The 19,592-nt window shown below is 35.4% G+C and overlaps 1 protein-coding gene across 1 annotated transcript; it reads right to left on the bottom strand.

Annotated features, from left to right (window-relative positions):
- Positions 1-7,542: 7,542 nt before the first annotated feature.
- On the bottom strand, positions 7,543-18,975 carry tmx1 (thioredoxin-related transmembrane protein 1). Its single transcript, XM_048205695.1, has 8 exons — positions 18,740-18,975; positions 17,978-18,093; positions 17,839-17,884; positions 14,931-15,059; positions 14,714-14,759; positions 13,181-13,282; positions 9,230-9,293; positions 7,543-9,094 (listed from the first exon to the last, which is right to left on the bottom strand). The coding sequence occupies exons 1-8, from the start codon at positions 18,913-18,915 to the stop codon at positions 8,916-8,918; spliced, it is 858 nt and encodes a 285-aa protein (XP_048061652.1). The 5' UTR covers positions 18,916-18,975; the 3' UTR covers positions 7,543-8,915.
- Positions 18,976-19,592: the final 617 nt, after the last annotated feature.

Genomic DNA, 19,592 nt, shown 5'->3' with positions numbered 1-19,592 from the left:
GTTGTAATATGGGGTTGGAGAGACAGAAAAAGTTCTAAATTAGGCAGCCAAAAGCACAATGTCTCTATTGCTCCTTAGCGGTAAACAGTCTGTATAGAGAGGAGCAACTGCTGTTGATTTTAAGACATAAAATTATATAAGGTCATAGAGGTATTGTGTAAATTTATATTAAGGTATCATATTATTATATCTTGATAGTTGCGAATATAGTTTGGATCTGTTCCTTAGTATAAGTCTATGGGATTAACACCATTTTATCATCAAGCAGGTGTAAATCATAGCTTTAATAGCTTAGAAATTGAGCAATCACAGCTAATTTCTTATCTGAGCATCTCTCTATTTAAATGCCATGGCAACCAGAATTACCAAAGAATTAGAAAGACTGCCATGTGCATCCCAGCACGCCATTAACTCATAAACACAAATGTTCAAATGAATCAGTGAAGTAATGAGTGTAATCTCTGGACTCTCATTCTCTGCTTATTTTAGATGATTGTGTGTGAGTGTTTGAGTGGTCCCATGTTTCTGTCATGCATTTGGGTCTGAAATGTGAGTTTTTGGGAGGTACAAGTTCATGGGAAAATAAATCAGACACAACCACATTCCAGCACCTGCTGGCCAAATCACTGTCCTCCTGCAAAACTCGAGTTTCACACACACAGAATTTGGTTTTGACTGTAGATTGGGATGCTAAAAGCAAAAGGAACGTGGACAAAAATAATACTTATTTCCTTCCCTTCAGAGTCCCATGATGTCTTTGAGCCGTCCTGTGTTGCTCTGTGCGGCAGCGGAGCGTGCTGGGAATTACAGTAATTACCTCTAATGACAGTCAGCTCGGAAAAAGAACCTTCCCTGTAAACAACACACATGATTCTCTCTGATGCCTCAAGTTCAGCCTGAGATCTACATTTAGTGTCTCAGGTTTTCCTCTCTTTGTGATAAACCTGAATGAATGAAGCTGGCATTCAGTTTTGTAAAGCATACTTTTTTTTTGCATGATTAAAAAATTAGATGTCATTTATAATGTGAATTATTTTCTGCATTATTGTATGTATTATTAATATTTATATTATAAAATGTAACATTTTTAGATTTCGCTGCACCTTTGTTTATTTACAAACTATATTAGATTAAATTTATTAGAAATTTGACTTCATAATAAAAAATAACTTGATATTAATTTGCTTCATTTTTAATTAGACACACTACCAATCAAAGGTTTGGAGAATTCAGTAAAAGCAGTAAAATTGTGAAATAATATTGCAATTTAAAATAGCAGTTTTCTATTTAAAAAAATGTATTTTGAAATGTAATTTGGCAAAGCTGAATTTTCAGCATCATTACTCCAGTCTTCAGTGTCACATGATCCTTCAGAAATCATTCTAATATGCTGATTTGATATGCAAGAAACATTTATTATTATTAATATAGCATTTATTTGAAATATAAACCATTTGCAATATTTTAAATGTCTTTACTGTCACTTTTGATGAATTTAATGCAATAAAAGTATTTCTTTAAAAGGTCTTACTGCCGGCAAACTTAAAAAAATAATAATATTGACTGATTTTATGCTGTGCTAATGATGCATTCATTCGCAGTTAGCATGATCCGGCTGTGATGCCGCTTTTTTATTTTCACAATACTGAGATCAGTGTCTTGACTATGGGAGGTTATGTGCACCATTTGTATCAGTGAAAGACAGCATTATGTTGTGTCAAAATGCAGACTTTATATTTTGTAGATGTAGTAACATTATCTGAGGCGTCACATACCATGCACTGTTTGAGGGAAGTGTTTGGTTTCACAGTCACAGGAATGAAACTTTAGACTTCTTGCACCATCCAATAAAACCTTTCTTCATTTTCTGCATGTTATCATTGCATTTCAAGGTTGTGCTCATGATATTATTGGGAACATCATGCATGTGGATTTGTGGAGTAACATAATCAAAGTAGAGCAACTGAAAAGGAGGTTAGCATATCCCTGAGGACAGGACAGAAGGATATCAGACACAGAGAGCTCTTCTTTTGTGTGTGTGAAAGAGTTTCAATGTCAGACAATATCATTGGTTATGCAACTAGGTACAAGTTAATGGCAAAGACAGCCTCCAGCAGTTTGTGTATGTGTATCTGACAATGAATACTTCTTTTGAATTTCATCATCATTGAACAACATACATAATACAAACTGACAGGCTGGACAAACAAGATACTTCCATGGAATATTATATATTAGTTTGTGTGATTTCACATGTAGTCAACCTGAATTCACCCTATATAATATATACAAACACACACACACACACACACACATATACATAATTATTTTATTCACATTTAAAAACAATAAATATATAGTGCATATGTATGGTAAAAATCTAAAATGAAAATCAATCAAAAAATTCTATCTGATAATAACTGACACTCTTTGTAAAACTTAAGACAATGAAGCCAAACTGTAAAACGTTTAAGGAATAATTACTGATCAAACTGCAAATTATTTAATTCCCAAACATCAGAATCAGGATCATGTGTATTCTGGCTTGAACAAGTACCAGATGCATGTACAGAAGATATGAAAACCGTTCAGAGTGTGTGACGTTTCCAGCAGCTGTTTCTGGAACAGTGAAAGTGTGTGTGTGAGACAAGAAAAGAGAAAGAAGTTTCCAGATGTTAGTTCTGGATCAGTGAGCATGCACCATCCTGTCCTGATAAACACGCACTGCGGCTGGAGAATCCCTGAACATCCATGAACTGCAGAACTTTAATTTGAAAATCCCCCAAAAACGAGTTGAGTGGTGTACCAGCCTCATCCGTTCAAGAAAATTGGCAACTTTTAGGTTAATTGTATAGGATTTGTGTAGTAGGTTGTGTAGTTTTTGTGTAGTAGGTTGTGTAGCATATTTCTGGCATGGATTGGAACATGCTCTTCAGAGAGATGACATAAAGTGCATGTGGTTTTCAGCCTGTAACAAATAAGCTCACTGGCAGAGGGAATTTCTTATCTTTAGGCCATATGTGGAGGAGTCAAACCTTAAAAAATACTGCCCTCTGCAGATGCAAAAGCATTTTACATATTTCCCAACGTGCAAGCATATGGTGAATATTATGCGTGCTAGAGTGGTTCTCAACCTTTTTGACTCCAAGGCCACTCTTTGTCCGAGATCTTTTTCAAAGGGCCCCCTATCTAGGCTCATATGTACATCTGGCACTTCTGTTGTTAATTAAGATGATGTAAATATAAGCAAAGACTATAGAATAACACAAGACGTGTCACTCGTATTGTTTTGAATGGGAGAAAGTGTAACGCGCAATTTGGCGGAATAAGTCCCGCCTTCTAAATAAGAGCCAATCGCTGACTGGTAAAGTCATCGCGTCACTGCAGCAGCCGTTAGAAGCACCGGTTTCTATAGAAACAGTCAGACGCTCGCCTCTGAAACACGGCAGAAGAGACGCGCATTTAGGTCTGTGCGTGCGCATTAGCTTGATCCAGCGTAAAAAATACAGTTTTTTTGTCATGATTCGAGCGTTTGGATAAAACATTTATAAGACAGCTGTTGTCAGATTTCATTGGTGATTTCAAATATGAAATGTAATCGTAAGGTTGGCGAACAGTTTTGGAGAATTTGATGTTTCCCCATTCAAAGAGATATATTACATGATGCCCAGGATGCCCGAGAGGTGTTTCAAAGATGGCCGCCGAGTGAAATGACTTGTCTTAAAGGGACTTTGATATAAGTACATTTAAATCATTTTAAAGGGATAGTTCACCCAAAAATGAAAATTTGATGTTTATCTGCTTACCCCCCAGCGCATCCAAGATGTAGGAGACTTTGTTTCTTCAGTAGAACACAAATGATGATTTTTAACTCCAACCGTTGCCGTCTGTCAGTCAAATAATGCTAGTGGATGGGAACTTCTACTATAAGAGTAAATAAAACTTGCATAGACAAGTCCAAATTAAACCCTGCGGCTCGTGACGACACATTGATGTCCTATCACGAAACGATCGGTTTGTGCGAGAAACCGAACAGTATTTATATCATTTTTTAACTCTAATACACCATGTCCAACTGCATTCAGCACTCGTTTAGTCAGGTCTGATCGCGCTCTGACAGTGGCAGTGATGCCTCGTGCATATACTTCAATGAGAGCGAGACATCACTGTCGTTGTCAGAGCGCGATCAGACCTTACTAACGAGTGCTGAACGCAGTTGGACGTAGTGGTGTTTTAGAGGTAAAAAATTATATAAATACTGTTCGGTTTCTCACACAAACCGATCGTTTTGTGTCTTAGGACATCAATGTGTCATCACGAGCCGCAGGGTTTAATTTGGACTTGTCTATGCAAGTTTTATTTACTCTTATAGTAGAAGTTCCCATCCACTAGCATTATTTGACTGACAGACGGCAACGGTTGGAGTTAAAAATCATCATTTGTGTTCTACTGAAGAAACAAAGTCTCCTACATCTTGGATGCGCTGGGGGTAAGCAGATAAACATCAAATTTTCATTTTTAGGTGAACTATCCCTTTAAGACTTATTGGAAGTCCCCCTGGAAGTTTGTCAAAGACCCTTAGTGAACCCTGGCTGCCTGGTTGAGAACCACTGTGTAAAAGGCTTCACAACCAAATCTCACACACATTACAGTTTTTTACAATCACTAGGACCCATTTCTCAATACTTGGGTCACTTTTTCAAAACTCTTCACACAGTGAGCACAACAGAAATCTATGTGGACTAAACTGTGGATCATTTATCATTGCTATGGCCAAAATGCATTCAATGACTACATCTTTCAAATTAGATTAATTCTTTTCTCACTTCAACACAACAAACGTTGAGTGTAACTACAGGCCAATTTGCACATGCTTACATACTGTTTTCAAAACTGTTAAACTTAGTTTTTTTCAACTGCTTACACACAAAACCCTTACTTGTCGCAGAATGTCTGAAACTTGACACTCAAACACCAGAACCACACACAAAATCTGCAAAAACCATACACTAATTCTCGGCCTTTGCCTTTCAATTTCATAAAACACTTTTTGCAAAACACAACACACAATTCTCTATGTAACACACAAAAATCTAACAGGAAGCATATTGATTTCCTTTTACAGACACAACCATTGTTTCTGTCCAACTACATATGGTTGATGTATTTCTTGTCTTTCGTACTGTGTACTGTATTCACAACCACAAATGCTTACAGTAAAAAAAAAAAATAGTTTGGTTTCAAACTTGCTTTCATGATACCAATTTTTCATCATCTCTCTGCCAATTACTTTCAATATTTTACAGAAATGACAGGCTACAGAGGAGCTCATGAAATTAGACCTTTAGTTTTTGAATTACTATATGATATATCCAAAAAATAGAGTATGGCAAATGTGTTTGCAATGTAAGACAAATGTTTGCTTTTGAGATGTATTTGTGATATTTTGAATGCAGTGCTTCATTTTGCAAGATATGTTTGGTTGTGCAATTCTTGGATTTGTGTGTAAAGTTTTGAAAAAAAAAAAAAAGAGATAAAGTTTTGAAAATGTAAGCAGTTGAAAAAAAAACAAAAAAAATATTTTAAAAAAGTATTTCCTTTGTTTTCTTCCTGTTTTTGTTTGGTTGTCATAGTAATTCATTGTTTGATTAGTGCACACCTGTTTTGTATTGAGTTCATTATCTTGTGTATTTAGATCCTTCAGTTCACGCTGTCACGTGTTGATTGTGGTTTACAGTAGTGATGTTACACCTGATACTGTACCTAGGCTTTGAAGCTTGTGTCAAGAGCGTCATGTACTTCCCGCCTAAGCTCCATATAGAGGCTTGGACTATTTGTTTTAGTGAAATGACGTCACCGGTGACATTCAAAGCCTCATTTGAGTACTTTGAGATGGGGTTTACTTTTGGCAGAACTATGTGTTTTCCCTCTCATGTTACACAAGCATTTCCACTTCTCTCTGTCATGTCCACCTAAATCACTTTCACCTAAAGAACTCCATGTTCTTAAAGGTGCCATAGAACGTCTTTTCAAAAGATGTAATATAAGTCTAAGGTGTCCCCTGAATGTGTCTGTGAAGTTTTAGCTCAAAATACCCCATAGATTTTGTTTTATTAATTTTTGTAACTGCCTAATTTGGGGCATCATTAACTATGCACCGATTCAGGCTGCGGCCCCTTTAAATCACGCGCTCCTTCCCCCCGAGCTCTCGACTATAAGTGCAGTTATACAATGCATAAACAAAGTTCACACAGCTAATATAACCCTCAAATGGATCTTTACAAGATGTTCGTCATGCATGCTGTGTGCATGGATCGGATCATGTGAGTATGGTATTTATTTGGATGTTTACATTTGATTCTGAATGAGTTTGATAGTAGCTAGGCTGCAGCTAACGGGCTAAAGCTAACATTACGCACTGTTGGAGAGATTTATAAAGAATGAAGATGTGTTTATGCATTATACAGACTGCAAGTGTTTAAAAATGAAAATAGCGACGGCTCTCTTGTCTCCGCGAATACAGTAATAAACGATGGTAACTTTAACCACATTTAACGTGACAGTCTGTGTTATGTTGAGATTCGCCTGTTTTCCGGAGGTCTTTTAAACAAATTAGATTTATATAAGAAGGAGGAAGCAATGGAGTTTGAAACTCAATGTATGTCTTTTCCATGTACTGAATTCTTGTTATTCAACTATGCCGAGGTAAATTCAATTTTTGATTTTAGGGCACATTTAATTCAACAAGGCACTGCCCAGTTACACAATTATGAAACATGAAACAACACAGCATAAAACTTACAAGAACTATTCATTCATTCATATGTTTATGTGAGTACATGTTAATATATCACGAACCATGTAAAACACATTTGGTGTTGTCACACTCTTGCCAATTTTTTCCCTGCACCATCTTTCCATTGAAGCCTCAAGAAATGAACCACTTTTCAACAAATCTGGTTGGAAAGCATCATTTCGCTATAGGTTACAGACTGTTACGTTTACCTTTGTTTTCATTCTAGTTGTTTGATTTAATGTAAGCTGCAAATAGATCGCTATACCTCTCGCCTCATCATCTTCATCATTATAACATGACAAAAATACTTTGTCTTCATTCTGAGAAGTATATTTATGGTTTCATTATTTAAAACCTAACAAACTTCAGTTTGTATTTTTTTTTTCTTGAAAAGTGTGCTTGTGCTATCTTTCTCTAATATTAGGCTAAATGTAGGATCACTGAAAACTGGATTAATGATGGTGCTAAAAATTCAGCTTTACCATCACAGGTATAAAATAAAATTTTAAAATATTAACAGAAGATTTTTCAATTGTAATAATATTTTGCAATATTCATTTGTACTGTTTTTTTCCAGAAATGCAGCCATGGTGAGCATAAGAGACTTCAAAAACATTAAAAAAGTCCTACCAATCTCAAACTTTTGAACGGCAGTGTACATACGCATCACTAAATGTGAAGTGAATTGCAAAACTGTAAAAATAAAGGCCAACAAATTTGCATTTTCTGTGAAATCACACAGCACAGCAGCTTTAGACTGTTTATTAACAGTCCTGATTTACAGTCTCAAATACAGAAACATTTCAAAACCTCTCTCTCTCACACTCTCTCTCTCTCTCACACACACACACACACATTAAGCATTCGAGTTGTAAATGCAGACATTCACACGTTAGAATCATTCTGCTGTGAACAACTAAGCAGAACATATTGAGAAGCACTTTAATTCTAGTGGATCAGTCAGGGCTCAAAGTATAGTAAAGATAATAAGAAAATTACTGGAAGTAAAAGGGGTACAAATAAACGGCATTCAAAAAAAGTTGGAAGACCAAAATACAATTCAAACACAAACCCTAAAATCCACTTTAACATAGAAACACTTGAAACATAACGTGATACACCTGTTCAAATTAATCAGATACTGTATACCTATGCGTTATTAAAGAAATTAAATTTAAGGAAACAGGGTGTGGAAGGTAAAATTAATAAAGCTTGTTTAAAGTAAAATATAAGAACACAAATCATGCTAATGGAAGTGTCTTTCTGTGTCAAATAATAATCACACACACACACACACACACACACGTAAATAAACAAGTGTTAATTCAGGCATTTTCTAGTCTCCCAAAGCTTCAAAAACACAAAAACCAAACACAAAACATGTGAAGCTGATCTCTGCATGGAAGAAAAAACTTTTAAAACAGCAAATTGAACATTCCAACTTTATATAACAGGCATCCAAAAAGCTCAAATAATAAAATATTTACAAAATAAAGCACAAAACCTTTCATATTCCCAAAAGCCTCATTTACAACTACAGATTCACAGTGAGGTTGTTGTTTGATCTTGGTTTGCTCAGTATTTGTAAGGGGAATATTGCAGCTGTGTGTCTGTGAAATTCCTTAAAGTAGGTTTTAATAATAATTCCTCTCGCACAGTGCTTCTCAAAGCTGTCCTGGGGATCCCCTAGCACTGCATATTTTGGATGTCTCCCTCATCTGACACACCAGATTCAACTAATCAGCTCATTAGTAGAGACTGCAAGACTCTAATGGGGTGTTACTGATGAGGGAGACATCCAAAATGTGCAGTGGTTGGGGGTCCTCAGGACAGTTTTGAGAAGAACTGCTCCAACACACACAATATAGAGATACTGCATAGCAAGGAGTGTAATAATTAAAAGTGGACAGGAGGAAAAGAGAAAACACACAAACCTGCAGCAAGATAGAGAGAAAAGCACAACCACATCAATCTTTCAAAAGGGAGCTATGACATCATGTGTGATGTCATCAAGCTCAATGAGCGCTGCCATGGCCGCACGTGAGGGCATTGCCATAGCGATGTGGTTTGTGTGGCGATTTTGTGCACAGTGAGCAAGAGGCAGTTCCTCTCCAGTCCTCTAGGTGTCCTCCTCCGGCAAATCCACTCCTCTTCTTCTGAGAGCATCGGCTCCGCCCACTCGCCGCCACTCTTCAGTCTTTCCTCCGTATTCGTCTTCATCATCCTCTTCCTCTCCATCTGCTTCCTGCTCATCTTCAGACTGCTGCAAGAGACGGACCTGCCCCGCAGGCAGTTTCCCTACAGAAACATTTATGCATCCACAATTACACAATATCATCTTAGCATTTTATAATAGTTTCTTTTATGTTCTCTGTTATAAGTTATAATCCCGTAGTCAAGCAGTAGTAGGTTCATATGAACATTCACACTTACTGTGGTGATAATCTGATGCAAATCGTCGTGATGGGAACACAAAATCTGCGACAAAAACCAGCACCTGAGAAAATAACACAATTGATTTCAATTGAGTTTGACGTTAGCATGTTCTAAGTTAATGATTTAAAGGTGCCCTAGAACCCTTTTTCACAAGATGCAATTTAAGTCTAAAGGTGTCCCCTGAATGTGTCTTAAGTTTCAGCTCAAAATACCCCATGGATTTTTTATTATTCAATTTTTTTAACTGCCTATTTTGGGGCATAATTAAAAATGCACTGATTCTGTGCGTATCCCCTTTAAATGCTCGCACTCCCCGCCCCCAAGCTCACAACTCTATAATACATTGCATAAACAAAGTTCACACAGCTAATATAACCCTCAAAATGGATCTTCACAAAGTGTTCATCATGCAGCATGTCTAATCGCGTAAGTATAGTATTTATTTGGATGTTTACATTTGAATCTGAATGAGTTTGATGGTGCTCCGTGGCTAACGGGGCTAATGCTACACTGTTGGAAAGATTTATAAAGAATGAAGTTGTGTTTATGAATTATACAGACTGCAAGTGTTTAAAAATGAAAATAACGACATGGCTTTGGTCTCCGTGAATACAGTAAGAAACGATTGTAACTTTAACCACATTTAACAGTACATTAGCAACATGCTAACAAAACATTCAGAAAGACAATTTACAAATATCACTAAAAATATCATGATATCATGGATCATGTCAGTTATTATTGCTCCATCTGCCATTTTTCGCTGTTGTTGTTCTTGCTTGCTTACCTGCATAAAGTCTGTTGATTTGGCTGTGAAGCTCCAGATGTTAATACTGGCTTGTCTAATGGCTTGAACATGAGCTGGCATATGCAAATATTGGGGGCGTACATATTAATGATCCCGACTGTTGCGTCACAGTCGGTGTTATGTTGAGATTCGCCTGTTCTTCAGAGGTCTTTTGCACAAATCAAATTTACATAAGGAGGAAACAATGGAGTTTGAGACTCACTGTATGTAATTTCCATGTACAGAACTCTAATTATTTAACTATGCCGAGGTAAATTCAATTTTCAATTCTAGGGCACCTTTAAAATTCTAATAAGCTTAAAAGAACACAGTATTAAACTGATTTTTGACTTTCACTACTTAAGGAAATATTTGGGGTACGTTTACACAACAACAATGTACTAAAAACGTAAAAGATGACAACATTGTCAAAACAATTCCTGGTCACACGGATCCGTGTAAACGCTGTATGCATGTCAGGCCAGTAGTTGGCGATGCGACTTTGTAAATAAACACTACGCACCTATAGCCTGAACATGGCAACACTTTAGTATAGAGAACACATATTGACTATTAACTATGACTTTTGCCTCAATAGGCTCCTAATTTACTGCTTATTAAAAGTTAGTAAGGTAGTTGTTGTATCGTTTAAGTTTAGGTATGGGGTAGGATTAGGGGGTGTAGAATATTGTCATGCAGAATTAAGCATTAATATGTGCTTTACACTGTGTGCAGAATTATTAGGCAAGCTAACTTTCTGATCATATTTTTTTTCCAAACACATTTTACCAATTTCAATCCACATCAATCTTAATAACTACTATTAATAATGTTTTTAATCATTTATAAGTGATATATAATTGTTCATGAAGGCTGGAAATGAAAAATGCCTTATATTCAGGTGTGCAGAATTATTAGGCAGGTTTGCTTTTACAGGCAAAATGAGCCAAAAAAGAGATTTAACTTAGACTGAAAAGTCAAAAATGATTAAATACTCACGAGAAGGACGCAATATTAATGCAATACTAGAAATTGCAAAGTTAAAGCATGACCAATGGACAGCAAAATGCTCATTAGGTCAGCGGGGTCATACAAAAACAGGTGGAAAAGAAAAGACACATGTTAACTGCAAAAGAGTTAAGAATTAAGGTGAAGAGTTAAGTGTGAAACCATCAGGAACCTTTTAGACTCCAGCGCCACCATTTTCCAGAACTGCAACCTACCTGGAGTCTCCAGAAGTGCAAGGTGTAGGATCTCAGAGACTTAGTTAGGTTAGCTAAAGAATCCTAAAAAATGACCCGCTCTTAATAAGAATCACAAGCTGAAGTGTTATAAAATACATGAAGACTGGGTTTTTATAGGCCTTATAGACAGACAGATTGAGAGTGACTCCTGAAGGACCAGCACCACATCCTCTTTTACCACTGTTTGAAGAATTTATCTTCCAGAATCTGGCAGTAAGTTTTGGAAGATCATTTTTAGTCCATCTCTGCAAGACGGACATTTCAGGATAAGAGAGGGACTAAAAGTAAACTCCCACACCTTACTGCCAGATTTTGGAAGATAAATTCTTCAAACAGTGGTACAAGAGGATGTGGTGCTGGTCCTTCAGGAGTCACTCTCAAGCTGTCTGTCTATAAAGCCTATAAAAACCCAGTCTTCATGTATTTCACAACATTTCAGCTTGTGATTATTATTAAGAGCGGGTCATTTTTTAGGATTCTTTAGCTAACCTAAGTCTCTGAGATCCTGACACCTTGCACTTCTGGAGACTCCAGGTAGGTTGCAGTTCTGGAAAATGGTGGCGCTGGAGACTAAAGGGTTCCTGATGGTTTCACACTTAATTCTTCACCTTAATTCTTCAATCTTTTGCAGTTAACATGTGTCTTTTCTTTTCCACCTGATTTTGTATGACCCCGCTGACCCCATGAGCATTTTGCTTTCCCTTGGTCATGCTTTAACTTTGCAAATTCTAGTATTGCATTAGTATTGCGTCCTTCTCGTGAGTATTTAATAATTTTTGACTTTTCAGTCTGAGTTAAATCTCTTTTTTTGGCTCATTTTGCCTGTAAAAGCAAACCTGCCTAATAATTCTGCACACCTGAATATAAGGCATTTTTCATTTCCAGCCTTCATGAACAATTATATATCACTTATAAATGATTAAAAACAATATTAATAGTAGTTATTAAGATTGATGTGGATTGGAATTGGTAAAATGTGCTTGGAAAAAAAATATGATCAGAAAATCAGCTTGCCTAATAATTCTGCACACAGTGTATAAGTACTAATACAATAGTACAGCCTTACAGTATGCAAGCTAAGCAGCAACTAGTTAAAAGTGAGAATTGTTCCCCATACTAAAATGTTACCCTGAACACATAATACGCATGCGCATGATGTCACCGCTTTCACAAATTTGCATTTTTGTAACTTACACTTACGATTACTGATATTATTTTCAAAAATTAAAAAATTTGGACTTTGAAACCCTTTTTTAAAAGTTTGCATTTTCAGGCCCCCAAAACACTGTTGTTGTATAAATGGCCAAAATGCATGAAAAGTTATCTATTTTTAGTTGAAAATGGTGTCATGTAAATGGGATTCTGGGATTATCCACTCCAAAAATTAAACTTGGAACAGATCTTAAGTACACTACTGTTCAAAAGATTGGGGTCAATAACATTTTTTAAAAATATTAATACTTTAATTCAGCAAGGATGCATTAAATTCATCAAAGGTGACAGTAAAGACATTTATGTTACAGAAGACTTCTATTTCAAATTCTGTTCTTTTGAGATTTCTATTCATCAAAGAGTCCTGAAAGAATTATCAAAATTTCCACAAAAATATTAAGCAGCTCAACTGTTTTCAACATTGATGATAATAATAAGAAATGTTTCTTGAGCACCAAATCAGCATATTAGAATGATTTCTGAAAGATCATGTGACACAAAAGTGTAATGGCTGCTAAAAACTGAGCTTTGTTATCACATAAATAAAATGAGATTTTAAAATATACAAAAAGCGAATTTTTAAAATTGCATCAAGTTTTCACAATATTACTTTTTACTGTATTTATGATTAAATAAATGCACCCTTGTTGAGAAAAAGAGACTGAGCATAAGAAAATACAAGGTAGTGTATTTGTGTACACTCACCAATCCAAGAGCCAATCCTGAGACGAGTGTTGCCAGAGCAAATATCCCATACGAGCCCCAAACCGGGACGCCCAGCTGCTCCGTTAAGTAATTATGGCAATGCTGAAACACAATATTAAAAGATCATTTAAATTAAAATGATTATAAATGTATCAGGTATTTACTATAAAATCATTACATTCATAAAATAACCATATATTTTCTACTGGCTTCAAATTATGCTTACAAAAAGCTCATGCAATTAAATAATTTGAATCAAATCACATTTCAAATCTTTTTTTTCTAGCTGTGTCAAATGCAGGATAATGTACAGTCAGGCAATTGTTATTGCAAAAATACCCTTCAGGGTGATACAAGTCCTCTCTTCTGTAAATGAGGGGGTTTATTTTACTTTATTGACTAGCTGACTGTATGTTATCCCTCAGTGTCTGCTGCTGGTTCCTTCACCATTAGTTTGAGGTATAAATTAATTGTGCCTGTAAGTTGTAACTGTAAATTATTCACAAAATTGCTAAGAAAATAGTGTATATACAGTACAGTCCAAAAGTTTGGAACCACTAAGATTTTTAATAGAAAGTTTAATTTAAAAGAAGTTTCGTCTGCTCACCAAGGCTACATTTATTTAATTAAAAATACAGTAAAAAACAGTAATATTGTGAAATATTATTACAATTTAAAATAACTGTGTACTATTTAAATATATTTGACAAAGTAATTTATTCCTGTGATGCAAAGCTGAATTTTCAGCATCGTTACTCCAGTCTTCAGTGTCACATGATCCTTCAGAAATCATTCTAATATGCTGATTTGCTGCTCAAGAAACATTTATGATTATTTTCAATGTTGAAAACAGTTGTGTACTTTTTTTTTTTTCAGGATTCCTTGATGAATAGAAAGTTCAAAAGAACAGCATTTATCTGAAATACAAAGCTTCTGTAGCATTATACACTACCGTTCAAAAGTTTGGGGTCAGTAAGAATTTTTATTTTTATTTTTTTTAAAAGAAATTAAAGAAATGAATACTTTTATTCAGCAAGGATGCATTAAATCAATCAAAAGTGGCAGTAAAGACATTTATAATGTTACAAAAGATTAGATTTCAGATAAACACTGTTCTTTTGAACTTTCTATTCATCAAATAATCCTGAAAAAAAATATTGTACACAAATATTTTGTACAATTGTACACATTAAATGTTTCTTGAGCAGCAGATCAGCATATTAGAATGATTTCTGAAGGATCATGTGACACTGAAGACTGGAGTAATGATGCTGAAAATTCAGCTTTGCCATCACAGGAATAAATTACTTTGTGAAATATATTCAAATAGAAAACAGTTATTTTAAATTGTAATAATATTTCACAATATTACTGTTTTTACTGATTTTTTAATTAAATAAATGTAGCCTTGGTGAGCAGACGAAACTTCTTTTAAAAACATTAAAAATCTTAGTGGTTCCAAACTTTTGGACTGTACTGTACATTTAAAATTAAATACTCAGAACTGATATGAATGCAGACCCACACACTCACCCTGATGAACATGGATAACTTAAAGAGGGCTGACATTGCGTTCATCCTACAAAAAACAAATATCAGTCAGACATTTTTCAAATCAAATGTAAAAACAGTCAGAGAGCAGTACATTAATAGCATGCTCTCCCTTTTCTGGAGACTTTACCAGACTCAGCCAGAGACTTTTGCATTATTACAGAATTTAAAACCACCCACACACAGAGCAAGTACTCACATGAAGGAAGAGGGGCCGAACCAGGAAGAGACCGGCTCTATGCTCTGCCATTTCTTCTCTTCAATGAAGCTCAGGAAGTCGTCTTTAGTTCGGGCTCCTTGATATCTCCGAAACACACCATCTTTACAGCTGCAACACACACACACACAATCAGCTATATTTAACCATTTATAAATGAGTTTTCATCCACCAACAGAGGGACTGTGCAGATGACTAAAAACAAAACAAATGCTGATGTCTACACTCTAAAAATAGATGGTTCTTTGAAGGTTCTTTACACATAGTAACAGTTCTATTCAGAACAGTATGGCCCTGAAGAACCCTTTATATACTGAAATGGGTCTTTGTGTTAGAGTTTAGGGTTCTTTTTTCCTGCATTTTTGTGTTTCAAATCTGTAACTATCAAAGACACACCATTACTGCTTTTCTGGAGCTCAGCCATCCAGTTACAGACTGTCAATACACTCTAACTGGTTGTAACTGGTTTCCTACCAGTCATGTCTTTTTCTTTTTTTAGTTTAACAGTACATGTAGCCTAAGTTTGAGCAGCTCTGTTCAGTTAAAGGATTAGTTCACTTCAGAATTAAAATTTCCTGATAATTTACTCACCCCCATGTCATCCAAGATGTTCATGTCTTTCTTTCTTCAGTCAAGAAGAAATTTAGGTTTTTGAGGAGAACATTCCAGGATTTTTCTCTATAGTGGACTTCAAGGTGGTTCAACGGGTTGAAGGTCCAAATTAGAGTTTCAGTGCAGCTTCAAAGTGCTCTACATGATCCCAGCTGAGGAATAAGGGTCTCATCTAGTGAAATGATCGGTCATTTTCTAAAAAAATAAAAAATAAAAATGTATATACCCTTTAACCACAAATGCTCGTCTTGCACTGCTCTGCGATCCGCATGCATGACGTAATCACGTTGGAAAGGTCACGCGTGACATAGGTGGAAGTACGGATCCAGTATCTACAAAGCGAACGTGCCAAGACTAAGTCAATGCCCTTTACAAAACAAGGTAAAACAATGATGTCGGACGATTTTGAAGTTGGAGGAGAAAATGAGATGGAGATTTTCGCCCTACCGCGGTACTTCCGCCTACGTCACACGTGAGTATATAAATTTATTTTTATTTATTTATTTTTTTTAGAAAATGACTGATCATTTCGCTAGATAAGATCCTTATTCCTCGTCTGGGATCGTGTAGAGCCCTTTGAAGCTGCACTGAAACGTTGGACTTTCAACCCGCTGAAGTCCACTGTATGGAGAAAAATCCTGGAATGTTTTCATCAAAAACCTTAATTTCTTTTCAACTGAAGAAAGAAAGACATGAACATCTTGGATGACATGAGGGTGAGTAAATTATCAGGAAATTTTAATTCTGAAGTGAACTAATCCTTTAAGGATACTTCTCTCCTCTACTAAGTAACAAAGATATTGAATGTATGATCTGTATTGTTAGATTTATTTATTTTTTTATTATTATTATTATGTTTATGCATGAACATACCCAGTAACAAAACAAACAAACAAACATTAAAGCCATCCCACTATATCACTTTTCCTTTTAACATTGTAATTGCTCACATACTGTAAATTTTTGCTACTTTTAACCTTCATTAACATAACTTTCTTTACATAAACAATTGGAAGAGCCACACTGTAACTCTAAACTCAATTGTGTATTTCAGATGCTGTCACATCCTACAACATCATCATCTGCAGAGAGAAACCGCCACTCAATTACACCAAAATGATTGACTTAAAGACATTATCAAGGATTGTGAAAATATTTCACTGTAACTTGGTGTTCATTAGGCCTACATCTATTTTGTGTTTCTGTGTTTTATGTCATTTAATAATGTATTTAGCTAATAACTGTTGTTAGAGCACTATCATTTTTGATACAATTTCACGTCACTTTAAAAATAAAATAAAAGTACGTACTTGACACAACATCTTGTTTTTTATTTTATGTAAAACCCTATTAGAGGCTACAAGACATTATAAGACCAGGGCAATAACAAAAAAATAAATAAAATAAATAATAATAATATATTAAAGGTGCCCTAGAACCAGTTTTTACAAGATGTAATATAAGTCTAAGGAGTCCCCTCAATGTGTCTGTGAAGTTTCAGCTCAAAATACCCCATAGATTTTTTTAAATTAATTTTTTTAACTGCCTATTTTGGGGCATCATTAACTATGCACCGATTCAGGCTGCGGCCCCTTTAAATCTCTCGCTCCCTGCCCACGCTTACCTAGTCTAATGATTCAGCTGTGCACAGATCCAGACGTTAATACTGCCTGCCCTTGTGTAATGCCTTGAACATGGGCTGGCATATGCAAATATTGGGGTCATACATATTAATGATCCTGACTGTTACGTAACAGTCGGTGTTATGTTGAGATTCGCCTGTTCTTCGGAGGTCTTTTAAACAAATGAGATTTATATAAAAAGGAGGAAACAATGGTGTTTGAAACTCACTGTATGTCATTTCCATGAACTCTTGTTATTTAACTACGCCAAGGTAAATTAAATTTTTGATTCTAGGGCACCTTTAATACTTGTATATATAAATATTAATGATGCTAATATTAATATCAAAGATAATAATATACTAATATTAATTAAAATATTATTTAAACTATTATTAAAAAGGTTCCTATATAGCACTTTCAAAGCATGGTTATTTATGGAAACTTATAAAAAAGGGTTCTATTTAGAACCTAAAAGGGTTCTGCTATTGTTACAAGCCAAATGACCCTAATTTTTAGAACCATTTTTCTTTGGAGTGTCTATCTATCTATCTATCTATCTATCTATCTATCTATCTATCTATCTATCTATCTATCTATCTATCACTAATTACCAACTAACTTCTAAAGAGAGGGTTAAATGTGTGTAAACTCACTGGTAGATAGTTGGGAGAGCTGTGATGATAAACCTCCCACTCAAACCTGCAGCACAGAGAGACAGAGACAGGAGTGAGTCTCATAAGGACAGGGGATCAGGTGAGCAGAGAAAACAGATGTGAGGAGATAACATTATACCTGGCTGCTCGGTGACGTCCACTTTGGCAATGTTCACATCCAAATCTTCTCCCCATTCTGCAAACTCATTCCACACGGGCTGGAGCTGCTGGCAGGCTGGACACCATGGAGCAAAGCTGCAGCAGACAGACAGACCTTTAATCCAATAACACAATCCCAGCCAGAGGAGACACAAAGACACTGAGGCTCATTTGTTTTCCATCGGATCTATTTAACTACAATCCTCTTGTTCGACGGCTCTAGCTGGAGGAAGTGTGCTGTGCAGGGGAAAAAGACTTAAGTGTTATTTCAACTTAAGTGTTTTTGGAAGATAACGCATAAGAAGGATAATGACATTTCTGACATCATGTTGTTCCAAAGCTGTAAGACTTTCTTCTATGGATTACAATAGGAGATGCTATGCAGAATAACGGCCTCAGTCACCATTCAATTTCATTGCATCTGTTTTGCATACAATGAAAGTGAATGGTGACTGAGCCTGTCATTCTGTCTAATATGTCCTTTTTCTACTTCATAGAGGGAAGAAAGTCATATGAGGTTAGATTAACATGAGGCTGATTCAATTATTATATTCATTCATTTTGGCAAACTCTTTAACTTCAAGACCACAGAACTTCCTCTAACCTGAGCCCAGTGCAAGAACACGGCAGTAAGAAATAATGAAATAATCTTAGTTAGATATTCATTTACAGTCATGTGTAACACTAATTACCATGCACAAATAAAAACACATTTTTTGCACAACTGAATCTAATAACTCACAACTCGATCATCCATTCTCCTGTCAGGATTTCCTCCCAGTTTCCATCTGTGATTACTCTTAAATGACCCGGCTTGGCCGTTGCGGGCTGCAGCATCACACATGTTACGATAAGAGCAGAAAACACACACGCGTAAGCTGTCATCTCCCTGACTCTGCATGTGTATGTGCACGCCATGTTTCAGCGCCCACTGCTTCCCTTCCCCTTCCGCTTCCGCCTCCACTCCCACGTGCTGCTGATGGGCGGAGCCGCGTCATCGACGTCATGACGCATTGAAAAGTTTTAAAACATAATTTAACCCACTTCCTGACACTTATTTATTTATTTTTTTCTATTGTATGATTAATGAATTCATATATGCATGTAATTGTATGCCTGGCTCTTTGTATTAATAGTAAAGGTATTCCATGAAATAACTAGGCTACTGTTTGTCTTGTTTTATCTGCTATTAGGTATTTTTCTAACTTAAATAATAAAATAAAAGTAATTATAAAATTAATTAAACAAATGTTCTATTAATATATATGTATTATTATATATGTTAATTATATAATAATTATAATACAATATGCACGTTAAATATGTTTATAATTAATTTCAATAACTGTATTTAAAGTTATTTAATTTGTATTTAAATAATGTATTTTCTATTATATTTGGCTCTATTAAATTTGGCTTCTATTTATATTTTAAAATAAATATTACATTTTATGTACATATATTTTAATATATTTAATTTCAGGTTTAAGATCAAAAGTTGGCAACTTTTACGGTCAAGTAACATTTATAATTTGCAACAAATAACATATCCGACTGTTACATAAAATAGATGAAAAAACTATACTTTTTATTTT

The sequence above is a fragment of the Megalobrama amblycephala genome, linkage group LG10 (genome assembly GCF_018812025.1).
Source record: "Megalobrama amblycephala isolate DHTTF-2021 linkage group LG10, ASM1881202v1, whole genome shotgun sequence".
NCBI classification, from domain to species: Eukaryota; Metazoa; Chordata; class Actinopteri; order Cypriniformes; family Xenocyprididae; genus Megalobrama; species Megalobrama amblycephala.
Note: the sequence above shows the minus strand (reverse complement) of the source record. Positions and strands in the feature narration are given on the sequence as shown.

Excerpts from the sequence above, each read along its gene's own strand:
- tmx1 (XM_048205695.1), bottom strand. The coding sequence starts at position 18,915 with ATGGCGTGCACATACACATGCAGAGTCAGGGAGATGACAGCTTACGCG. Across the intron at positions 13,283-14,713 it reads AGTTATCCATGTTCATCAGG|CATTGCCATAATTACTTAAC; the intron begins GTGAGTGTGTGG and ends ATTGTGTTTCAG. Across the intron at positions 9,294-13,180 it reads CAGGATTGGCTCTTGGATTG|GTGCTGGTTTTTGTCGCAGA; the intron begins GTGAGTGTACAC and ends TTATTTTCTCAG.